This window comes from Pygocentrus nattereri, chromosome 15 (genome assembly GCF_015220715.1).
Source record: "Pygocentrus nattereri isolate fPygNat1 chromosome 15, fPygNat1.pri, whole genome shotgun sequence".
Taxonomy (NCBI): Eukaryota; Metazoa; Chordata; class Actinopteri; order Characiformes; family Serrasalmidae; genus Pygocentrus; species Pygocentrus nattereri.
In genome coordinates this window covers 31022875-31046753 of record NC_051225.1, presented here as the reverse complement: position 1 = coordinate 31046753, position 23879 = coordinate 31022875, and the positions used below count along the sequence as shown (strand labels likewise).

The window sequence follows — 23879 nt, the reverse complement described above, 5'->3', positions numbered from 1 at the left end:
AGAGTGGGTCACTATGTGAAAAAGATGCCCCTCTTCAAAGGAGATAATTTTCTGCCCTCTACTGAAACATTCATCTCGGTGGTACACATTTTTGGAAGGACAAAAAGATGAGAGAGAGAACCGTCAGGTTTTTATTCTGCCAGTTTTAGAGTGCCCTCATCTGTAATGGCAGACAGGGCAAGCATGTCTCACGTTGCTGACAAGAGGCCGAGATGCCTGACACTGTGGGTTTAAATAGGAGCGAAGAACAGTAGAAACAAGGAGGAATAATGAGGTTGACACACCGCAAGCTGGTGTCAGAGGGAAAAGAAGCGATCTAAAGGAAATTATTTCATAGAAACGTACCAAATACTTGCAAGTGAGTAGACCGACACCTTCCGAACTAATTCATGAGCTGCGTGTTTACTCTTACTGGCAGTGGCCAGTGAAATGTTGAGAGCCGTGTATGGTCTCACAACTCTTTAAAATAAAATAAAAAAAAAAAAAAAAAAAAATGTGAAGAGCGCGTCAAGACTGAAAATCAGCCTGGATGGAAAATATTCATCTCACTAGAGTCCAATGAGTTCAGCTGGTCTGTGAGCTTTCTTCCCACCACAGAACCAGGGCATGGTGGGATATGTAGTCCCCAAAAGCACCACAGGTTCTCTCCCACGTCACATGGGTTTGGTTTCACAACACATGTAAGACTGTACCTTTAAGTAGGGAATGCCAAGCTACATTAAACATTGCTCATATACAAGCAACTCCCAGACAGATTTGTTCCACACAAGTAAGCAATTTGCTTCAATGTCTCTTATAAAATGTAACAATTAGGCACAAATCCTTGATTAAATTCAGACATTTCTAAGTTTTTTTTTCTCCTCTCACTCTCAGCAGTGGGGTGGGGAAAGTCCATAGCGGATACAACACAACTATCCCTGTGTTCCATCATTTCATGGAAGCAGAAAAGTACAAAAGAAAAAAAAAAAAATACAGAGAAAGAGTTCTTCACATTTACGCTGGTAATCATGGTCAGGAGTGCGGTAAAATGGGCTGTGTCAGTTTTGGCAGTACTCGTGTGTTTCTGGATGTGTGAAGATGCACCTCTTACATTTCATAGATACACTTTCCATGTCTATATATGCATGTGTGCGCACATGCACTCTGAAGAGGATGAGGGAAGAGATAAAAAAGGCCACTTCTTCCATGAGCCAAGAAAACTGCTGGATCTGCAAGACAAAAGTTTAATTTAGGAGTCTTTCCCACATAATGCAAAGAGAAGCAAAACTCTAGAAAAATGAGGTTTTATTTCATTCTGCACAGTGCAAAAACACAAGTATAGGGTCTATTATGTTTGAAATTGAAAGTAAAGACCTTGTAGAAACAACATCTGTAGACCTACCATCATATATGACTGACGGGATTGTGCCCATCTCCTCCCAGAGCAGGGTGGGCTCCTGACAGCTGCATTTGAGAGTCACCCACCACACCAGACACTTTTTCTTCTTCCCGCCGCTTCAGACATGCAGCCTTGGGGTTTAGATTGCGCTCTGAAGGAAAGCAGAGAGAGAAGGGCAAAAGGATAGAAAACAGATCTTGTCAGAGATACACTGTGCTCAAAAATAACTACATAAATGCTTATTACAGTATACTTTAAGTAATAATTTTATAACCGCAACATCAACTTTGGAAAATAAAAATAGCCCTTTATTTTGCAGGCACAAACCGGTTGACAGTACTGACCCCGCACTTGCTGCTCCAGGTTGAGAATGACATTGACAGCCTGATGAAGGATGAGCAGCTTGGTCTGCGGTTTGTCCGTGCTCAGGTGCAGCTGACACATGCGGCCAAGCTCTTTGAAGGCCTCGTTAATGTCACGCACGCGCAGACGCTCTCGCGCATTGTTTGCCACCCTCCTCTCCCTCTCCCGTTCCATTTTCACCTCAGCTGGCAGGTCCTCATCATCATCTTGACTATAAGAGGAAAAACATTTACCCTTAACAGTAAACTATTTTACCTCAATAATCAGGCAATGCTGTAGTTTAACCAGCAAGTGAGAAGATGTAGTTTAACCAGCAAGTGCAAGATAAATAATCATTATTAACCAGCAAGTGCAAGATAAAGAATCATTATTAACCAGCAAGTGCAAGATAAAGAATCATTATTGCATAGTCCTACACCAGCGCAAGTGAGTTTATCTTAACCACCATCAATTATAAAAAAATAAATAAATCAAGAAAAAGTCTGCACCAATTGTAGAAAAGGTCCAGCATTTGGAAACAATCCCTTGAAAACTGCTTGAAATGTGTTGAGTATAATGAGTATATGCCGTATACATTAAAACTGATTCCTACACATAGAGAGTATGAACAGCCTGATCCTCAGGCTTCCCAAATGCATTCTATTGTGGGAGACAGACTTACTCTTCTCCTTGGTCTGAAACACTTGAATGGGACTGGAGGGAAAACGCCTCCTTTCTGAAAACAATGTGAGAGTTGGGGAGGGGAGGGGAAAAAGACCATGAGAGGAGGCAGCGTGTCTGGGATAAGCCCAGACACTTCTTAAACGAGTTTGGCCCTTTGTGGAGGCGCAAAAACACATCAAAACACTGACATACTTTCTGGAGGTCTGACTTAAACCTTCAGTTTCCAATCATGCAAGATTTTAAAGATCTTTTTTCCAATCTTCTCACCATCCATTTGAATTCAGCATGGGTAATAAATACAAAATCAGCAGTAAGTGATCACATGCCTTGTTCTGGTGCGAGACACTTTGGTGTCCTTCTTGTCCTCCTCAGACTTATCTGCCACCGAAGAGTTCTCATCCTCTTCTTTGTCTTCCCTCTTGATGTCACTGCTGTTTGAGGCTATGCCTTCTGGCAAACCTACAGTCAGAAACCCAATGTCAAACCACAAACAAAGCACAACAAAACAGCTTGGTACACATCTGAAAGCTGCCTGTTAGGTCAGATCAGACTTCTACTCACTGCTGAAACCCTCTGGTGCTCCTGCAGGCTGTGGGGTGCCTGAGGCATGGGATGTCTGTAATAAGCTGCTGCTGGGAGGAAGGCATGCAGGCTCATCGTGGTGACCTGCACCCTAAGGACATGGGCCAAAACAATTACCAAAAACAAGCACTTAGACATGTAATATAATATACATTGTGTGCAAGCCCTATTTGGGTTTTAGCTGGCAAACTGTTTGACTGTTATTGTGTATTTTAACAGATTTTATGCTGTAGTTTTACTTAGTAGTAGTTTACTACTGTGTACACTATAGTCCACTGCTCTTTTTTGCATGAGGTACAAACGCAAGGTTACTCAACCCTGGTCCAAGAGGGCCACACTCCAAAGTTTGACCATTTACAGTGGTCTAATGCACATGTAAGTTGTCAAACTGTGCTTGACCGCAACCCTTCAAGACTAGACCTGAATACTTATACTTAGCAGTGAATGACCAGTGTGCCTGCAGGTTTTCATTCTAACGAAGAAGGAGCACATCTGATTTTACTTATTTTTATCAATTGGGTTCAGTCTTTAAACAACAGATCAGTTGTGACCCTGCTTGGACGGAACGGCAACCTGTAAACACACCAGTCCTATGCAGACAAGACTGGACACCCCTGTACTGAACAATTATAAATCAGTAAAACCTCTCTAGTTACAACATTAAAATAAGTTATATTTCAATGTCACATCAAATAATTTATTACTCAGGACAATATGGTGACATTGTCTGGTGAGGACATCATTCTGCCAGCAAAACATCCTTACCATGGAAGGATGTCTGTTGCCCAGAGGCAGCCCAGCACTGGGGAAGTTCTGCGAGAGGCCTCCCAGTGCTCCATTATGAACGGACGAGGATACGGCACTCAGCAGGCTGTGCACTTCTGAGTGGGCCCCACCAACTGCATGACTGCGCAACACATGGATGGCCTCTTCTAGACGGTCCTCCATTTTATTCTGCTGTTGAGGATGGAGGGAATAAAGCAGATGTCAAACACACCAACATCAACCATTTTACTACACACATTTATCTTCTATTTACAACAAAATTCCATGTTTTAGGTTTTTAATAAATGCAAAAGACTCACAAGTGCATGTAGTCCACCTTCATAACTAGGTGAAAGAGCTGTCTGGCCTGCAGATCGTGGCCACTGTGAAGCACCTGCAGAAAAGAAGAAGAAAAAAAAAAAAAAAAAAAAAAACACCTCAAACGTAGTCAAGCATAAAACATGTTTCAAAGTTGTAGTACCTCCACTGGGACAGCAGAGGGCACTCCAGAGTTTTGTCAAAAGTAGCCATTCATTTACAGTCCATGCATGTATTCACAAGCATCAAAGTACTGCTTTAGGATCAGGCTTTACTCATCAACACTATTAACCATGCATACTAAAAAACAGAACTAATGCTGAAGTGACGTTGTAAGGGATTCTATGAACTGGCTCATCAGGCATGGGTGGAGAGAAACGGTGTGCGTGACCTACCTGCAATGCCCTGGGGGGAGCCGACAGGAGTGGAAGGTGTGGAGGGGAAGTTGTTGCTGTTGTGGTCTGAGGGGTAGATCTAAAATAAATAAACATGCTGTCAACATCTCAAATAATAACACAGAACTCTGTGGTCAGTTTGAGGGTGATGCTATCCCAAGTGATAAGCCAACAGCATAAGACAATATGGGTTTCTGCTGTCCAACATTTCATCCCATTCATCACTCATTTATTTATAATTTACAACAAGTAATTTTACAATAAATATAAAAATAATTGTGAAATCCATGAGGTGTAGTGAGATCATATGGAATATCAGGTATTTTGTCTGCAGTTTCTAAATTGACCTGAAGGCCAAACCTTCACTCACCGAGGCCAGAGCCTTTCCAATCTCGTCACCCGAGCTGCCTGTGGCTGAACTTCTGCTGGCTGCGAGAGAGAGTAAACAGCTTACTACTTGCCATTTAATCACAAATATAACACAATGACATGTTCTGAACACTTTCAAGCTGTAAAACGTAAGCGTGACGTAAGCAATTATACTTAGCAGTGAACAAAGCAAGCAATAATTAGGATGTTCTTACAGTCACAAATTACATGAAAAGACCATAAATGTGTATAGCCTACACAATTCTTTTTACCATCTGAATATTTAAAGAAAAACAAATACATCAATGAAGCAGGTGTACTATGGAAAACAATGGATTTGAACGGCTCTTGAATAAATCAGAATCAGCACGTTATAAAAACCATCACAAATATCATGTCTACGGCAGCTCCAAAAAGTAATAAAATAATCTTTTGTGAAAACCTGATTTGAATATAAACTGATGGTGACTTTAAAGACACAGTACAATTAATGTATGCCCAAAAATTTGAAAGAGAAATGGTGTAGGGGTCGTACCCATAATGCTGTCTGCTCCATTGATGGAGGATGTGTGATTGTAAACTCCAGAGCCTGAGTGGAACCCATTGACGTCAGCTCCGCGCAGAGGGTAGTTTTGTGGGGACAGAGGCAGCGGCTGGCGCTTCTACAGAGACAATCACATGTCACTTGTTAGACACAGTGATGCAGCAAAGAGTTAAACAGAGTTATCCAGTGGAGAAGGACTTACCACCCTGTCCTGTGGATTAATGGCAGTAAAGGAGCCAGGCTGGCTGATGTGGGGAGAGTTTCCCAGCATGGCTGAGTAGCCTGACTGGCCTAAAGGTCCAGAGGATGCCCAGGGGTCAGAGGATGGGTGCAGGCTCTCTGTGTTAACAAAAGGAGAGGATGGATGTGACCTTTAGAGACCACAGTAAACTCCTCAAATACATAATTTTTAAAAAACATTCATAGATTATAGAAATTACACAAGTGATTTCAATATTTACAGCAGAAACATGTATACATATCAGTGCTGGGGTAAAACGTCTGAAAAACTATTACTCCGTAAGAGAAGTTCATAATTTTAATGCATGTTAAGGCAACAAAATAATATTCCAAACATTTTCAGACCACTTCTATTGATTTACTGGTCATTAATTGTTTACACAGTGTAAAGGGCAGCTGCATTTTTCAAATGGGGTTAAACATGAACAACCACCACAACAACACTTAAAACAGAGGATACAACAATTCCATTAACTTCTCAAAAAGCACGTACCTTGCACGTAGAAAGAGCCGGGGTACACTGGATCCGTTTTGGAGCCTGGATATCCTACACTGTCCCGAGGATACTCATCACCAGATGTGGAGGCATAGACCTGGACAAAAAGAAAAAAGAAAACAACACATATTAAAGCACCTAACAGCATCTGCACTTCAAGGGAACAAACAATAAAAACCTAAACAGTATTATCTGCACAGCTGTGCATGCTTCAGCTATTCAGCATTGAGGAGGAAAAAAAAAAGGGAAAAAAAAAAAAAAAAAAAAAAAAGTACCCGGAGAGTTTGTCAAGGACTTCCAGATTTATTTTATTTATTTATTTATTGTGCTAATGACGTGTGCGAGTGTTTCCGCAGTGCCCCCTCAGCTAAAGTGGCAGGGACTGGGAACAGAGCATGCTGGGAAAGGAGCCACAGCCGTGTTGTGGCACAGTCTGTGCATCCTCTCTCTCTCCCCCACGAGCCAAGAGCGAGAGAGGGTGGGCGCGCACAAAAGGGCACCATCTCTCAGAGCTCATCCAAATCAAGCACCCTCAGTGTCTACCGTGATAGAGGATCACGCAAAGCATTCTCTACATCTACGGCACCTATTTCATCTTGTGATCCCATTTTTGAGAATCATAACCTATACAAAACACAAAATTACCTAGAATTTATATTAAAGATGTAAAAACTGTGTTATGCAGTTTTTAAGCACTGAAGTAGACTATGATTATGAAGTACATGAACACTGTACGGTTAACAGTGTGAGAAGTGTATAAATTATAGTTTATGCAATTATACACTTTGAAGAATTCATATTTGCAAAAGAGTTATTTGGGATTGTGTTCTCAAGTTAAGTAAACTGAAACACGTTTAAGTGAAATAAGTTAAACACCATCCTATAAATATAGAGGAAGCTGAAAGAGCTTGTGGTTTCAGCTTCTACAGAATCATGAGCCCATCATTTTCGAAGACCTTATTTAAATAAGAGAGTTTGGTGCAGCATGTAAACACTATTCAAGTTTTAAAGCAAAACACTCACTTCCTAGTCCATAGAATCCACATATAGAAACTAAGCTGCGGAAACGGTCCGTTTTGAATAAATCATTTTCGCAATGACATGAAACAGAAGAATTTGTGCATGTTCACCTATTCAGTCTACAGCATTTTAGCTACCCACTGACACTGAAGTTAAAAGGAGAGTTTCAATCCAGACTGTTTTTGAATGAGGCACAATACAGAGCAGCCAATCAGAACACAGTCCATTCACTCTCTTAAAGACACAGTAATAAAAACCACCTGTTTCATTCTAAGGAATACAGAAAGGTTGGAACATGTCAAGTAAGAAACAATTGTGGCCTTTTCATTACATAAATACACAACATCATCATAACAAATAATAATAAAAATAAAAGAAAAATGTCAGATACAGGCCCATTAAATCTTGCATTTAAGATGTAGCATTGTATTCTGAAGCACGCCCAACAAGAGCAACTGCATACCAGCACACGCAAATGATCATGCTGACATGATAGGCCACCATGCACTCTTGCCACTGCCATGTATGACTGTGTATAAAATTGCACACATGTACATGTGTACCAGGAGGGGGTCGTTTGAAGCCCAGCGGAGAACTGACAAATCCAGCAAACTGATATTTCTCTTTTTCCTGTAATTTGATTTAACAGGGAGAAGTGGGAAGGGAATGGAGAGATGCACTTCTAATTACAGAGCCATCTGCCTGCTCCTGGAGCCAGTCCAACTCCACAGGCAGCTGGGCTGAAGAGAGGAGAGGAGAGGGTGGAGGGAGAGAGGGAGGGGAGAAGGAGAGGAGCAAAGGGAAGGGGGAGGGAGGTGGTGAGAAGCAGCGAGGGGAGAGGTCTTGCTGAAGGAGGGGAAAAAAGTGGAGAAAAATAGACTGGCTTGATCACGTGGAAGCCAGAGAAAAAGAGGTTGCAAAGAGAAAAATGAGACACTTCCTTTGCTCCCCCCAAAAAAACTCAAAAAGACAGATTGTTCTTTAATCTTGTAAAGGTGTTTTTTTTTGCTTGTTTGTGTTTTAAAATAAAAACTCACAAGGACACTGTAGACCAACACACACGACAAAGGAAAAACAAACCTACAGAGGACAAAGGAAAGTAACACATCAAAAACAGTAAGAGTTCTGTGTAAACATTCAAACTGCCGAAAAGCCTTAATAAAGGCCTGACAAAAGGCCTAATTAACTCCTGAAGCATGAGCCTGCTATAGACATTTACATTACACACTCTCAAAAAATGGTGGAACAGCCAGTGTCCAGAACTCCTCTTTTGCAAGAGCCCACTTACTGCCTTAGAGGACTCAGCACAGGCATTAAGGTATTACAGCACTGTTGGGATGGGGGATGGTTTGAGCTACAGGAAGTTACCTAGCAGACCCAGCCCAAGCAGAGCAGGGGCTCCAAAAAGGGAGGGGAGGGGAAAGGGGGCTTAGGATCATCAGCAGCTATTAATCTGAGCTCAGACAGGTTTGCAAGGGAGGGCGGTAGAAGAAAAAAAAAAGGGGGGGGGGTCGAAAAGAAAGAAAGAAGAAAAATGGGGTGCAGAAAGTGGACCCGCTACTCGTAGCAATACCGAGAGAAAGACAATGTTGTGTGGTCAGGCATAGGTCAACAGAGGGATGGAGTATGGGGGGAGGGCTGTCTGGAGGGCACGTGGGGAGTTCTTTTGGCTTTAAGACTATGACAACACTTACAACAAGCTACAACGCCAAAATTATTACCATACATCATTAAACCATATCCAGTTTTAGCCTTGGAAACCAATAAAAGAGAAACTCTTGCCAAGTAGCTTTTGATTAGTTTAACCATCAATCACAATTTCCAGTTTCCTGTTTGTGCACTGTGTCTTTATTTTGGCTACAACAAGCAGCCTTGACTGTTGAAAGTGCATTTCTGTAGGAGTGAGAAAAAGACCTGCACTGACTTTGTTTAAATATGTTGCTTCACAACAGGGGTATTTTCCTCATGCCTGCCAAGAGGCATTTATTTACCAATTCTGCTAAACACATAACTCAAAATGGATGAAAGTCTGGAAATCTTACAAGTCCTTGGACCAGAAAATTGCTGGATCAACTTTTTCAAAATATGGATCTTTCCTGGTTACCTTATGCATGCATAAAAGGTTTACAGAGCATTAAAGATTAGCAATTATTTACACCAATTCATGCTCACGCTTTTTATTCAACAAACACAAAAACACTAAAGCTGTAGCCAAACTATTGCACACAGCACTTCACTGTGGACCTGAGGTTTTGTTAAACAGTGTAAGTGCATGACTCCTGTCTCAAAACTACTGATGCTGAACATGTTCAGTGAGAGGTGGGGGTGGGTGTTTAAAGAAGGTTGCCCACAGGGTTATACTTACAGATGATGGTAGTCCTGGAGGCTTCCGAATCTTTTTTGGCTGAGTGTCTAGAACAGAAAATGGTCACAAATCTGTCAGATGGAAGTTTTCCACACAACTACATTGCCTATAAAAATGCACGGGACACCCAACATTTTTCTCACAGTTACTTTTCAGTAAGGCTAGAAGAATGCCAGCAATGATCCTGCTAACTTTAAAAAAACTAATGCTGTATTACAATACTCCACCACAGTGCCATGCTTGGGTTGAAGAGCAACCTCTTGCCTTAATAACAAGATAAGCTCATTTTCAGGTGGTCACCAAAAAGACTTGAATGCTGAGGTCAAAACATGAAGATAACGTGTGGCCTTTGGCATTATTCCCAAAGTAACTTTCACAAACACAGTCACAAATATTTAAACAAAAGATGCATCAATATAGGAATTCTGGGCTGATAGTGATTTTTCTTATGTACATACCTGCTAATGCAGATAAATATACATTTATAAAACGCAGAAATAGGGATTGAATCTACTCAGATTAGAATTAGATAGATTTGAAGTTACTAAAGCAATAAACTTTAAAAAATATTTTTTTGTGCTACAGCCCAGTATCGCATAAACCTTCTTCTCTTCTAAAGAACAATAAACACATTAAACATCAGGTTGATAGTGTCAAATAGTGGTCAAATCTAAACGTGTCCACTACCAATATACCTACCAAGCAAATATGCTCTGATAAAATCATGCACCTCTAATTCAGATGTATGATATTATTTTCCTCTAAATAAACTAGGGTAGTTGTGAATATTTAGGTATTCCAAAGTAATAAAAAACATGCTAATTTGTATTAAAAACATTTTGAAAAGCTAGATGTTTACAAATTTCAGAGCCAGGACACTCATTTGAGAGTTTAACAGCTGGACTGGAATAGCTCGTACCAATGTTTCCATCTGGAGGGCGTCTGCGGGGATTGCTGGTGTATGAGGGGTAAAACTGAGAGGCAGACTTCAGCCCTGAGGGAGACATGGCATCGGCACTGGCCATCACAATGTCTGAGGGCATGAACCCCGACTACAAGGACAGAAGAGAACAGAACACAGAAATATTACCGAACAGATCAACCATAATGGAGTTTTTAACTTAAAAAAAATAAAATAAATAATAATAATAATAATAATAATAATAATAATAATAACAACCTCACACCAGACTGATCCCTGATGTACTGCTTTATCTTACCTGGGCACCAAACGAAGAATATGGTTCCCTTTCACTTTTTCCTGGAAAGGAAAAGAAAAAAAAAAATTTAACATACACACACACACACACACACACAAACACACACACACACACACACACACACAAGCATTTCTATTGGTCCAGTCATTACTAAACTCTCACAAGGACAGATGCAGTGTTCAAAACGTAGAAAAATACAAAGAGAGACAGATTTCTTTTTTTTTTTTTGCTGGATAGCATCAACATACAGAGATCATAACCATAACAGCATTAAAAAAAACACCCCAGTGTTTCTCAATCTAATCTGAAATTCAATCTTTACTCAAATGCACTTGTTAAAGAAGTTCATGGGCAGGTGCTAAAGCAACTTCTATTATAAATGAGTTTTGAGTCAACTGGTTTTCTGTTCTGCTACTATGGACAGGGAAACATGCCAACATTAACTGTGGTAATCGACTGCGGTGATCGAAATGTGGCAGAAAGAGATTAACTTGAGAAGCCTTTTTTTTTTTTTAAAAAAACATTTTAACATTAAACAGTAGTGTTTCACAGGGAGAACAGAAAGTGGTTTCCATGTTAAGCATTTACAGCTTTGCAATGCTGTCAGTTACTGCAACCTTCTTCATATATAGAAATGATTCATTTTGTTATGATTCATTCTGTTGTGATGACAAGTTATGAAGCATACCCTGAACGTGAACAATAATGGTGAGAAAAAGCAATACCACTGCGTGGAGGTTGTGTGTGAGCCCTCCCCCCACTAAAGCTGGAGCAGTGCTCAGCTACAAAGAGCCACTGTTGGTCTAAACCCAAGGGAGAGTTTCTGCCTCAGTGGCCTTAGCATCACCAGAACAGACAAATACACACATACACACAGACATACACGCACACACACAAAACTCAAGACGTAAAACCCACCGCCGATCCCTGAGCTAAGGAATGGGGAAGACAGCCCATCATGCTCGCTGTAGTGTGAGCCTTCGACATAACTCTGAAAAAGAAAAAATTATAAATATAAATAACAGTGATGTGCCAATATGACTTTTTCCCTCCCATTATCAATTTCTGAACAAAGTATATTGGCCAATACAGAGTACCAATCAGATATTTTTTTCTTCAAAAGTCTATATACCTCCTATATTATGTGTTTTATAATCAAAGGTTTCAATTCCAAAAGATGATTTTTTTTTTTAAAGCAACGTTGGTAATTGAGGATTTTAAGACATGCATTTTATATTAAACCATATTCTTCCAGTTCTTTTTTGGACTACAAAACACTGTCAAACCAACCAAATATCTGACAATTTTCACTTATTATCACATTTTATACTGTTAAAAGCGTATCCATCTGAAACAGTTATTTTCTGACAAAGCTGGTGTGAAGAACAACAGAATTAGAAAAGTGCTCATGTGCATAGCTTTAACTCTGATGTGCAGTGTCACACTTTAAGTTATACTATGCAGGTTTTAGGGATTTGGAGACCAGACAGCAGATGAACCTGGTGAAGTGCACTGAAAGAGAATTCAGTCAACACTTCAGAGGATGTAAGTGAAACAACTACTACTGTCATCAAATCTTCATCAGTACAATGTTATAAACGAATTTCTGACTTTGCAATGAGCCAAATCTTCATTATGAGACCATGCATGTGAAGTTAATATGCAAGATAATACAAGAGAGTCAAAAGTCTCAGACAAAACCTAAATTATTATTTCAGGTTGTACAGGGTGATTCAAAGCGTGTTTGTAAAAACATGCAGTGCCGCATTGTGTGTGTGTTTAAAAATATAAATGAATATAATATACACATACACACACACACACACACACACACACACACACACACACACACACACACACACACTAAGTGCTGAATATTGCATTTCTGCCACATCGCTCAGCTGTAATGACTACTGATGAAGTATCCCTCTATTTTTACAAGTGAATGAATTTGCTGTCTTGGGCTCATACGTACCCGCTCCTGGTTGAATGAAGGGCTGCCCTGCTCTCCAGCAGCCCAAGGACTGGAACTGCTGCGCTCTTCCAAGCCTGTAACGCACATTAACACCAGGAGAGTTAGTGACAGACGGTAAAGAGAAGCTCAGAGATTCAAGAGGAAAAAAAAAAAAAAAAACCAAAAAAAAAAAAAAAAAAAAAAAAAAACACAAGTTCCTTCTGTGTGTATTCACATGGGCTTCTTTTGACATTTGGTTGGTGGAGCTCCGATTACAGGAGCTGCAGCCTCAAAGGCCAAAGCAATGGATCTCATCCCAAGGCATCACACCGCACTAATAACCCATGTCTTTCAGCAAGCCTCAACATCCGTGACCATAAAGAGACCATTCGTTCATTAGGATCTCATTAGGATGAAAAAACTATGGAAAAGGGGAGAGGGGAAAACAACAGATCAAAGAATTGCTATAATAGCATTAGCATGGGTTTGGCAACGCCGTCTAATAGGGAGAATAGAAAAGAGGTTTCAGTGCTTAATATGGACACCTATGCAATGCTTTCAGTCACTTAAGCTTCACATATAGAAGGCTGAGAAATGCTTCAACGTATCGGTTTCCAAAAGCACCATGAGAGAATTTTTAAAGTATACAGAGCAGAAATTTCCTCTAAGCCTCTCCTTTCTCTCCCTGTCTTATGCCTTAATGCTCGCAAAGCTCTCTAGAGACACACAGCTTAATTGCATGCTGATTTGCATAATTGTGCATATTAATGCAGTTGCTTTATGAATATTCATATTCTCCTTTTGATTTTTTTTTTTGAAGGTCTAATTAAAAATGTGTGAGGGAAGAGGGGGTCTCGGCAAGTGCGGCGGCTGAAGGCTGAGCATGAGTGATGAAGCTAACAAAGCAGTGCAAATAGCGACATCCACGCTGACAGCCGTGATCTATGAAGCCTACGCAGGCAGCATGGCAAATGAAGCGGGCACCGACTGGCCTCGTGAAAGAAACTGCCATATAAAAATCATTTTAGGTGGGAACATGAAGGAATGGAAAGTCAGATTCAGAGGGAGCAGCAATGTCATAAGAAGGTTGAGCATCACAGGGGGCTGAATTTAGGCTTTCACGGGCAGCTATGGCAGATCTTTGGCAGCTCTATAGAAGTTAAAGAGTGCTGGTCTGTGGAGAACCTCTAAATACTCAAAGTTAATTGGACTAGGGCTTCACAATGGACAAAACTCTCATGATTAACATATACTGCTAGATAACGTCACACAGTTAAAAACTGTCCTGGACTACTTTTGATTAAAATAATTTACTTTTTTTGGATTAAATGAATGTTATAACCACCCACATTTTTAAAACTGTGGTCAAGATGTTCATAGCATGCAGTAAAAACCATTGTTACTGCCTTAAGGGCTCATTTATGTATTGCAGCTTTCTGAGACACCAGTAACACAACATCAGAATAATAATTAATGAACATATACTGTGTAGCCCAATGTAAATACTTTTCCCTTAACTTTCTAGAAATGATAACTGTCCCCCAAAACCAGTCAAATTTTAAGACTTGCAAAAAAAAATAAATGCTTTGACAAGCTGAAGTCTAAAAATGAAAAGGAAACAGTTTATGACAACAAAATTGCTGTAATTCTGCAGTAAATACAAAAATAAATGACACACATAGGACTGGGCAACATAATATTTATCATGATGATATTCTTTTCTGAGTATGTATGTATCAGTATTGTCTGTCTAGAGTGCTGACCAGCAAAAAGAGCACAACTGATCCTGTTTAATTGGGTTTAGTGTAGACCAGGATGGGTAACATATTGTTTGTAATTACTGTAATCATTGTACTGATAGATTTTGATTTCTGTTAAAGCTTAGAAAACTTCAGAAAAACTAAATATATACTGTGCATCTTGAAAAATGTTTCAAAATTATTATATTTTCCCCAATATAACCCAGCCCTATGTGCAGTCTTGTTAAGCAATGAATACAGGAAAGCAGACTGCACCACAAGCTTTTCTAATCATTCACTCAGTTTCAGCGTGTGCTTACCATGTCTTGCATGACTAAACATGTAAATGATAAACATCCGTTCTGGTAAGCCTAACTAGACTTGGTGATGGCTTGAGAGTTTGAGAAGCAGAAAAACACCCAAAACCCCTGACAACACTTTAAGATCAAATTCTTACACCTAAACAATCAGAACAAATGCTAAATCTAATTTGGAGAAGAAAGGAAACAAAGACAATCACCCAGCAGCCAAAGTATCCTCTGAATCTGGCCAGAGCAAAGCATGAAACTAGAAACCAGTACTTTTCTTTAAGCAGTTAAGCTGCATGGACCTATCTGTGGGCCCAGATTTTAGTTTGTCCCAGTACATAAATAACATTAGTTTTACAGTAGTTACTAGAGTTAGTATAATATAGTAGTTACTGAACAAGCCTGCAGTTGTAGGAGTTTAGGTGTACGAATGTGTAATAGGATGGCAGGGTGTGAGAAAGAGGGAAATGGGCTCTGTCCTGTCTTAACGCCGGCCTCAGCGGGTGACGAGACAGGCAGCTGTGGAGGTGAGCGAGAGGACGCCTGGCTGAGCCCCCTCAGGGTGAAGCTCTCCCGCAAAGATGACTCTCCACCAACACACTGTGGAGGGGGAGCAAGGGTTTAATGCAATTAGCACCCTTCCGAGCACTTTTGTCCTGAGGAACAGATGCAAACTGGAAGGCCATTACTTCTTCCAAGACGTTATTCATTTCTCAAGACCAGAGCACAACGACCCAAAGTTATCCAACAAACCGAAACATTGGGTTGCATTGGGAGTCTATTGGGAGACTCCAGAATGTTTTCCATCTTTCACACTGCTCTAGAAAGGTTTTCAGCCCAATCACACTGTTCTAGAATGTTCTACTCCATTCCACACATAAAACCAGCTGCCAACATTATAATAATGCTATTTGTCAACAGGTTTGTAAACATCCTATGAAAAGATGATAGATCCCAGATCAAGTGTGCTGTTTTCTTTGCAGACTTTTGTCACTATGAAATAAGAAGCAAAACAGACTGATGTATAAAGACATCTTGCCGTCATGAGGCATTTCAGCAAACATGATGCTAGTGCCATCAGATTTTTGTCTATGTGTACTTTTTTCAATAACTTTTAATAAATTCTCTCCAAACCATCTCCAATGAAGGATGTTCAAATTATTCTGCAGACATGTCTTGCTCAGGATGAAAATGCAAAGTATTTGTATCAGAAAAACTGGTCTACTAATGCCTATCGCTAAACAAATTATGGTTGATCTAGAATCAGGTGTGCCGCTTTCTTTGCAGGCTTTTGTCACCAGGTGATAAGGTACAAAACTGTACCTGAACATTAAAATGTTGCTGTTGTGAAGGACAAACATTTTGCAAATTATGCTGCTGTTGTCTGATTTTCTATGTCTGTAATTTGCAGCATCTTAAATGACTTTTTACAACAACCTGTTTACTATCTCTTATCAACCCCGGACATGTATATGCAGCTAGGTCACCCTGGTATCAACCGGTAACTCTCATGACACAACCTCAAACTGAGAGATTAGTTTGTCGCCATTAAGTAAATGTCATTTAAGTAAGCCCCAAACTGAGAAATATTCCACTGATCTTTCTCAGAGTGTCCTGTGCTATCTTCACGCTGTGCTTGTAGGGAGCCCCAGAGATAGTAAGGGGTATGGAGGAGGCTTTGTTTCTGAGCAGAGCCGTTTCCTGCAAGTCGGTGGGGGGAGAAAGTGCTCTGTTGTTCAGGGGGAGGAGTGTTTTACGCCGTGGGGTGGGGGAATCGTTTGGAGACCATAAGTCCTTCATTTAACCCTTTGTTCTCAGACTGTTCTTATTCAGGGAGATGTTTGGTGTGTCGATAGGGAGAAAAGCACACATGCCTGAGAAAGTCTGGGAGAAATGCAAGGACACCTCAAGTTCTTAGCACAGCTCTAAGGTTGCAGAACCATGTGATGTGGTGCCAGGCTCACCAATGACGAGAGTAAACACAAGGAATGGGAAGTAAACGAGGTCAAAAAAAAAGTTCAAAGAAGGGCCCTTAAATTGACCTTTCAACTTCAAACAACAATCTCAAGTTATGCAGCATGTTGAGGGATAGACACATACACATACACATACATATATGCGCACTGTTAATATTATACAAAAGAGAAAAAGACAGAAACAACTGGATAATATTTTGAGGTGGCAGAGAAAACAATCTTACCTGAGCCACCAAACTGACTGCTGGCAAGTGTGGTTGGCCTGTTCTTTCCATTGGCCACAGGGGGCGCAAACATCTAGAGCAAAGAAAGGACACAGAAACAATGTAACACAGAGGCCTAAATCAACAGGTACACTCAAACAACAGAGCAAGACACAGATCTCGAATTATAGACCTATTTATTTGTGTGTTTGTTTGCTTGCTTGCTTAAAAAAAAGCAATGTATTTGGCAATATTATGTTACATCATTTGATTAATGAAGACCCCTGTGTAATCAGCACGCACACACACACACACGTATGCACACGGGCATACAAAGACTATGAATGAACTGATGCTTGGACACTATGGAGAATATATTTGCATTTCTATAACTGATTACATGTATTTAAATGTATAACATTTAGACATAAAACATTGGTGACAGCAGTGTTTTTATTAAAATAAGTATCGTCTTCCCCACAACTGACGTGAACTGATTATCCATGAACTGGGCCAAAGCCGAAGGCTTACGGCCATAACTTATTACCCTTTCCTTGGTTCCTTCAAGCATAGTTAGCTTTAGCCACAATGTTAGTGTTTTTAAGCTCCAATGTCAGTTAAATGTTCTCATGCAAGAAATTTATTCATTTAAAGATGACACTGTCTATTACTAAAGTTTAGAGAACCAATAAAACAATTTACCACCAATTTACCTCAAAATGTGCATATTTACTCACCCACAACATAAAGCCTGTGCGTAAAAATGTTTTATTTTATTACATCTCCAAATCAACCAACACTGATGAAGTGTTTTAGCTGACAAAACCAGGATTTACATATTACAGTACTTTTACAGAATAGCACAGTTTTATTGGGAAAAGCAATGTCACTGAAGAAAAGAAATGCTAGTAAGTATCTCAGTTGGTTGGCCAAAAGGATCCTTCCAGAGGGCGACAGGTACTAATGTCTTTGCCCTTACTGTAATCACTGACATGAAGCCCTTGGGCAAAGCACTTAAACACTCAAAAACCTCAAAAAAAGAAATAACCATGTATTACTCCAACTGTGAAAGTTTAAAAAGAAAATTAGCGTCTTTCACATTAGAGAATAAGTGGCTTTCACACTTCAAAATCTTCCACTTCATTCAGCTCATGATGTCAAAGCAAAACAATGCTAATTTGGTCATGATGCGTGACCAAACACAACCCACATTTTCTACTAGGTTTACTCACTCACATCTCTGCCATTACAGGAATAAGTCAGGGCGCCCTATCTGTTTGAATGAACAGTGAATTCAGTGTCATCCTAAAATGTTCAGGGCTAGAATCTAATACTGTATGTCAAGTCTCCAAAAGTTTTAGTGTGATTAAGTGAACATTAATAGCAGGTAAGCTTTGCTAACCCAAGTTTCCTCATTTTGCATCTGTAAACTACAGTAAACCTGATGACAGAGCAGAGTCTCTAATATATATAGCCAGCAAATCTCTTGAGGTTAGGCCTGTCTAAGCAGTTTCACTGGAATGAAAAATGTGGAATGACTGCAGTCTCACTGTTGTTGCTATACAATGTTTTCCTTATTAGCATTCAAAGGCTTGCACCTCCTGATATTACTAAAAAGAAAAAGACAGGTTTCCATCACAGCAAACTGTCCTACAAATTGAAAACACACTTGTTAGTTTTTTTCCCAACAGTTGTCATAATGACCAATATTCCAAACATAATCTTACACTAATGGACGGTTTTAAAAGAAATGCTCAAAAGGCATAACGAAAAGAAAATCACAAACTGGTCCTTGACCATTACGCTCAATCTGAGCATAACAAATATTCCACAATGCATCCACTGAGGTGAGTTTCCATGTGAGATTCTTTGCCACAATCTTGTCTTGCCACATAGACGTCTCTCACAGCTAGGGGCAAAATTGACAGCAAATGTTTGCATGACGCGATAAAATGTCTTTGTGTACCTGCCTAGACCGAGAATGCATATCTAACAATTTCATTCAACAAAAGCTGTTGCCGATGGCTTGAATTCAAGCACTTTTGTCAGGAAAAGTACCGAGAGTGAAGATCATCATCATCATCATCATCATCTCAAAGTGAAAAAGGGTCCGACAATCATAATTCTGACACAGCATGGAGGAACATGCACTCACATCCTTTCAATTAAAAAACACAGAGAACATACACATTTCAACAAGCTTGTAATCTAAACGCAGAGACTCAATCAGCAATCAGGTAATGAACTTCTCTAGTGCGCCCTCAACCAAACTCCAAACTCCCAAAAACCCCCAGACACCCTCCCTCACCAATAACCACCAAGGCCCACCTCCTGGCCCAACCCCCCACATTCTCTCTTTTTTCTTACCGCACTAAAATCCAAGAGGTCGCTGAGTTCCTTATCTGTTTCGACCGCCATTGTGTGGTCCTGCTGCTTGTTCATGCCCCACCGTCTTTAAAGAGCCCTGTAAAAGAAAGTTTTAACTGACGTGAATAAAACTAAACTCTGGGGACAGGAGAATGCAGTGGAAAAGACAAAAAGCACACCAAAGACCACTTTTTAACAAGTTTGTCAATGCTACAAGTCAAATCAGGGACATCAAGATGACAAGCTGGCAAACTAGGCTCAATTTTACACGGTTGTTTTGCTTTTTACTTCTGCACTGGCCCAAAGTTATCTACAGCTGTATTATAAGCAGAGCAGCTCAATTAAAAGTTTCCCTGCACCAAGGCAATATGTAATAAATAAAAGAGGGATTTAATCGGCATAAATCAAAATAAGATGCATTTTATAATCCACTGGAATCAGCTAACATCAGCAAATCATTCTCCCACCACAAGTTCAGGACCACAGCTTTGCCGCAAAACAAAAACTAAGCCAATCTATGAGAAATTTAGGCTATTTTGTCAACAGTGTCTCTTGCATTACAATGAAAAATAACTATATACCTGACTAGACCTAAATACATACTTCAATGTTTCTATTACTGTTATACCACAATAAGAAGAGAAGACAGTTTAATCACTGCTCAGTCAGGTTTTAAAGCAAACAGGCTGCGGAGTTTACCATGCCCTGTTATATCCCAAGCACAAAAGTGAGGACTTTAACAGCCCATTAGAACAAAACTTAAGGCACACATCCTTCATTCTTATGCTTCCATCACACTAACGGTTTGTCGTCATCAGGCCTAGTTCAAGACAGCATGTCCTATAACAGAGTGGCGAAACAGACCTCCACACAACCAAGTACTTGCACTTAAAAACATGGTGGAAAGCCAAAAGGGGAAGGAATTTCTTCTGTCAATTTGTGGTCTTCCACATAAAAAGCCTCCATCAAAACCTCTCTCTCTCTCTCAGGTCAAGAGCTCTGCCTCTGCAAAATGGCATCACTTACTCAACAATGATAACAGTGCTGAAGAAAGATGGAAACCCTTTCAACTGTGTGCTCTGATGAGCCTCGTGAAAAGCTCAAAGCAATACGTGAAGGACAGATTACTCGAAAAATAAAACTTGCACAATTTTTCCCTCAACCCCAAACGCAGTGGATCAACCAAGACATGTTTGGTGCCTGATGCTTGCTTCTACACTTTTACTACAAGGCTACTGCAGCTAAGAAGTAATGGATGTCAGCGTCACTCAAAATCTTATTCAGTGACAGACACCACCAGTGCAAGGCCAAAGTAGCAAACCTCAGACACTAAACATGTCTTGGTTGTATTTGGGGTGTTTTGGTGAGCTGTTTTTGAACTGAAACTGAGGACCATTTGAGCTGCTATTAAACCTATCAGAAAAACACAGCATTGAGGACGATAAGGAAAATGAATAAAAAGAACAAAAATTAGAACAAATTTTCAAAATTCCAATATAATTCAGTGGTTGAGATGTAAATAAAGTCTGGCAGAAAGGTTTGATGTGAAACAGTTCTTTGCAAAGAAACTTAGCCTCGGATTGCTTTACAGTGGGGGTGACAGGAACCAGGGAGCATAATGACAACACAAATATAGACATTTATTTACCTTTGAAAACCACCAGTGAACCTATACATGTCTTCTGAGTTTGTTTATGTAATGCTGATGTTGGTAAAATAATAGCCAATCTGAAAAATGTAATGTTGGGGGACGACTTTTCCTTAGAAAACCTTTCACAGATAGCTCCGTCACAAATTGACCAAAATAAATTGCTTAAAATACGTTTCAGACCAAAACCATCACAAACCTAGTGTAAAACAACGTCTCAGAAATCAGAGAGCACATTCATAAACATTTCATGCTCCAACTTTCTGGGAATTAGCTTTAAGAGGCGTTTAACTCCTCAGACGTCAGGTTCCCATTACCACCACTACGAACAAATCTGAATCTGTAAGGCTCTCTACAGCTGAACGTCTCACGCCAGACCACTCTGAATGGGTTTGTCGACGGTATCCATTTAATTACGCAGAAATTTTGAAAAATCGGCGGAGTTCCCCTTTAATGGAAGTGCAGCCCGGATCACCCGAAGGAAATACGATTTAAAAGATAGGGAATGCAAACTAGGCATTAAAAAAACAAACATTTTCTTAGTGTGGCGATATTTCTTAACTAATGCCATTTCCCCTCTTTGTGTACAGGCAGGGCGAGCTGCCCGGACTGGAACAATGTAAATATTTATACCCGGTTGTAAACTCATTCTACTCCGTTAGCTAGCTACCATTTCCAACAGCAAAGAGGTCATAAACCTTCCTTTTGCACCGGTTTGTCCACGACATTATGAGAACAATCTACACTTAGACATGACCAACACTGTAGACATCAAAGGAGGAGCTCCAGTTAAGCTTTTCTTCAACGTACAGGCTGAGCGCGAGGGGTACGTTTAGCTTAGCCTCGCTCTTCATGTTATGAACTTCATCTACGTAGTTGCCAAAGTCAGCTTCTAATTCGACTTTCCCCGTTCCACCTTAAACAGTGCAGCAGTTGCATTCTGGCGCGTAACTGCTGCACTATTTAAGGTGGAACGGGAAAAGTCGAATAAGAAGCTGGCGAGTAAAGCCAGCTTCACCTTCGCCCAACGCTAGACAGTCAACTTTTTCTCGTAGAAATTATTTGATGGAGCCGAGGGAGCAGACAGTGGGGGTTGGGGAAGAGGGGGGAGCAAGAGGAATTTCCTGCCAAAAATGTGAGACTTGCCTATTAGTCATTTAACGACTGCTGAAAAAAGTGGCTGTGAGTTCAGCTCTGCTGAGTGAGTGTTGGTGAACAAACCGAATTTAGCTGACCGAAATTCACGCTGAAGATGCTCACAAATGACTCGCAAGTGACAACCAGTGGTCTGCTAGGTCAGGATAGCAGTCAAACAAAGTTAACCCTTAAATCCTTATATTGATAAAAGGAACAAAAGAGTCTGCGGAGTTGAGATACAACTGATTAGAGGCCACTTCAGCCCCTCTACACAAAACCCCGGCATGGCCCCCCTCCTCCACTTCCCATAAGAAAACTTACTCGAGGGGAAATTGGAAGTTTAACACACAACAATAAGTGACTCCCCAGCCCAACATAAACGGGGGTTTAAGTAAATAGAGTATAACCTACCGCACAAAAACAAGTGGAGAAAGAAGTAAAACCGAGCCTGCTCACCTTTCTTTATCAGATGTTTGACATCCAGCGGCTATAAAGCAAAGGCTGACTCTTAGCGGGAGGAAAGAAAAAAAAAACAAACTTGAAGAGGAGAATTTGAACCTCGGCGCAGAGAAAAGCGTCGTATCACCGCGAAACGTCTCCGATTTCCGCTTTAAACATCCTTCGATAGAAAATCCACGCTTAAAAAACACGAAAGTAAACAGTCGGTATCCACACAGCCTCTCTCACGACTCCCCTCTTTTTTGTTGCTACAATTGAGATGAATTCATTCTTCTAGTAGACATCTTAACCACCTCCATCCACATTGTCAGCAGCAACAACGTATTCCTCCGCGCGGAAAAGAGGGGCCTCAAACGCCAGCGGTGTCCAGTTTCAAATACTCTGAGGAGGAGCAATACTTTCGGCGCCCTGTTATTAAGAAGCGAAACAAATAGAGTAGTGAGAAGGGTGGATTGAAATGCACAATGCAGTTGTCTACAGTTGACAATCGATCGTAAAACAGCACCGCCGTTGTGAACTATATATTTCGGCGGACGTAGACAGTAGAGGAATAAGTCGCGACGCGTACTGGAGCAGCATGAGATGGGGAGATAAACCCGCAGCGAAGTAGCCAATGGGAGAGCCGTGCAATGTGATGAACGGTTATAGTGGCCAATGGCAGATCGCGTATTCAGCCAACGCCCGCCCATGTTAGTGACGTGTGGCATGAGAGCAGCTTGTGACATCATTTTATTGCTCTGGTTAACGTTGTCTCCTGCACTAGAAATTGTTCTACTTATGTTCTTAAAACACTGTGTGAACAATTTGCTTACAGTTTGTTAAGAAAGAAATGCCAAACCATGTAGCCTGCTGCTTTTAGTAATGAATTTGTATAGAAAATTGATAAAAGTTTACCTTCCTGTTTACTGCTTGTAGATAGGGCATTTCATTGCATTGTTGCCTGAATATAGCATATTAAGACTTGAATATTACTTGCTAAAATGATACAGTATTAAGCATAATATCTGTGAACTGTATTAAGACTGAAGGGGTGACAGAAATATGCAAGTACAAAAGCATTTTTCCTGAAGTTCAAAAATCATTTTTTTGCTTCTGAATGGCTAAATCAGGTCCAACTGTGACCATGACCAGAGAACTGGAGCACGCTTTCTCTCCCTATGGCTGATTCATAGAGCTGGACTGGGGGGATCATAACAGAGCAGAGTGGGGGAGGGGTGGGCAGCCTGAGGGCCAGAGAAAGCAAAGCAGAGTGGATGGAGAGACACGCTTAGGTACTACAGTTTAGATCGTGCTCACAATCAGGTCACAGGAATCACACACAAGAGGATAGTGATAAAACTTACTCAATTAAAAAAAACACTTAAGAGGTT

The 23879-nt window shown here is 40.5% G+C and overlaps 1 protein-coding gene across 3 annotated transcripts; it reads right to left on the bottom strand.

Moving 5' to 3' along the window:
* Window positions 1-6: 6 nt before the first annotated feature.
* Window positions 7-22979, bottom strand: tcf3b (transcription factor 3b). Of its 3 annotated transcripts, none has more exons than XM_017702297.2 (21): window positions 22507-22979; window positions 19266-19362; window positions 16920-16992; window positions 12694-12767; window positions 11637-11709; window positions 10719-10759; window positions 10418-10550; window positions 9499-9545; window positions 6111-6210; window positions 5580-5716; window positions 5369-5495; window positions 4835-4893; window positions 4465-4543; window positions 4072-4145; window positions 3752-3940; window positions 2966-3077; window positions 2731-2863; window positions 2403-2456; window positions 1723-1952; window positions 1382-1529; window positions 7-1208 (listed from the first exon to the last, which is right to left on the bottom strand). In XM_017702297.2, exons 2-20 carry the CDS (start codon window positions 19338-19340, stop codon window positions 1384-1386), a joined length of 1956 nt encoding a protein of 651 aa, XP_017557786.1. In that variant the 5' UTR covers window positions 19341-19362; window positions 22507-22979; the 3' UTR covers window positions 7-1208; window positions 1382-1383. The 3 variants fall into 3 exon arrangements, with proteins under 3 accessions (XP_017557786.1, XP_017557785.1, XP_017557787.1); XM_017702296.2 differs by having other exon boundaries at window positions 3752-3943; window positions 22507-22978; XM_017702298.2 differs by lacking the exon at window positions 19266-19362 and having other exon boundaries at window positions 3752-3943; window positions 22507-22978.
* Between the last annotated feature and the right edge of the window lie 900 nt (window positions 22980-23879).

Excerpts from the sequence above, each read along its gene's own strand:
- tcf3b (XM_017702296.2), bottom strand. The coding sequence starts at position 19,340 with ATGAACAAGCAGCAGGACCACACAATGGCGGTCGAAACAGATAAGGAA. Across the intron at positions 12,768-16,919 it reads CAGTCAGTTTGGTGGCTCAG|GCTTGGAAGAGCGCAGCAGT; the intron begins GTAAGATTGTTT and ends TGTGCGTTACAG. Across the intron at positions 2,457-2,730 it reads GTGTCTCGCACCAGAACAAG|AAAGGAGGCGTTTTCCCTCC; the intron begins GCATGTGATCAC and ends CATTGTTTTCAG.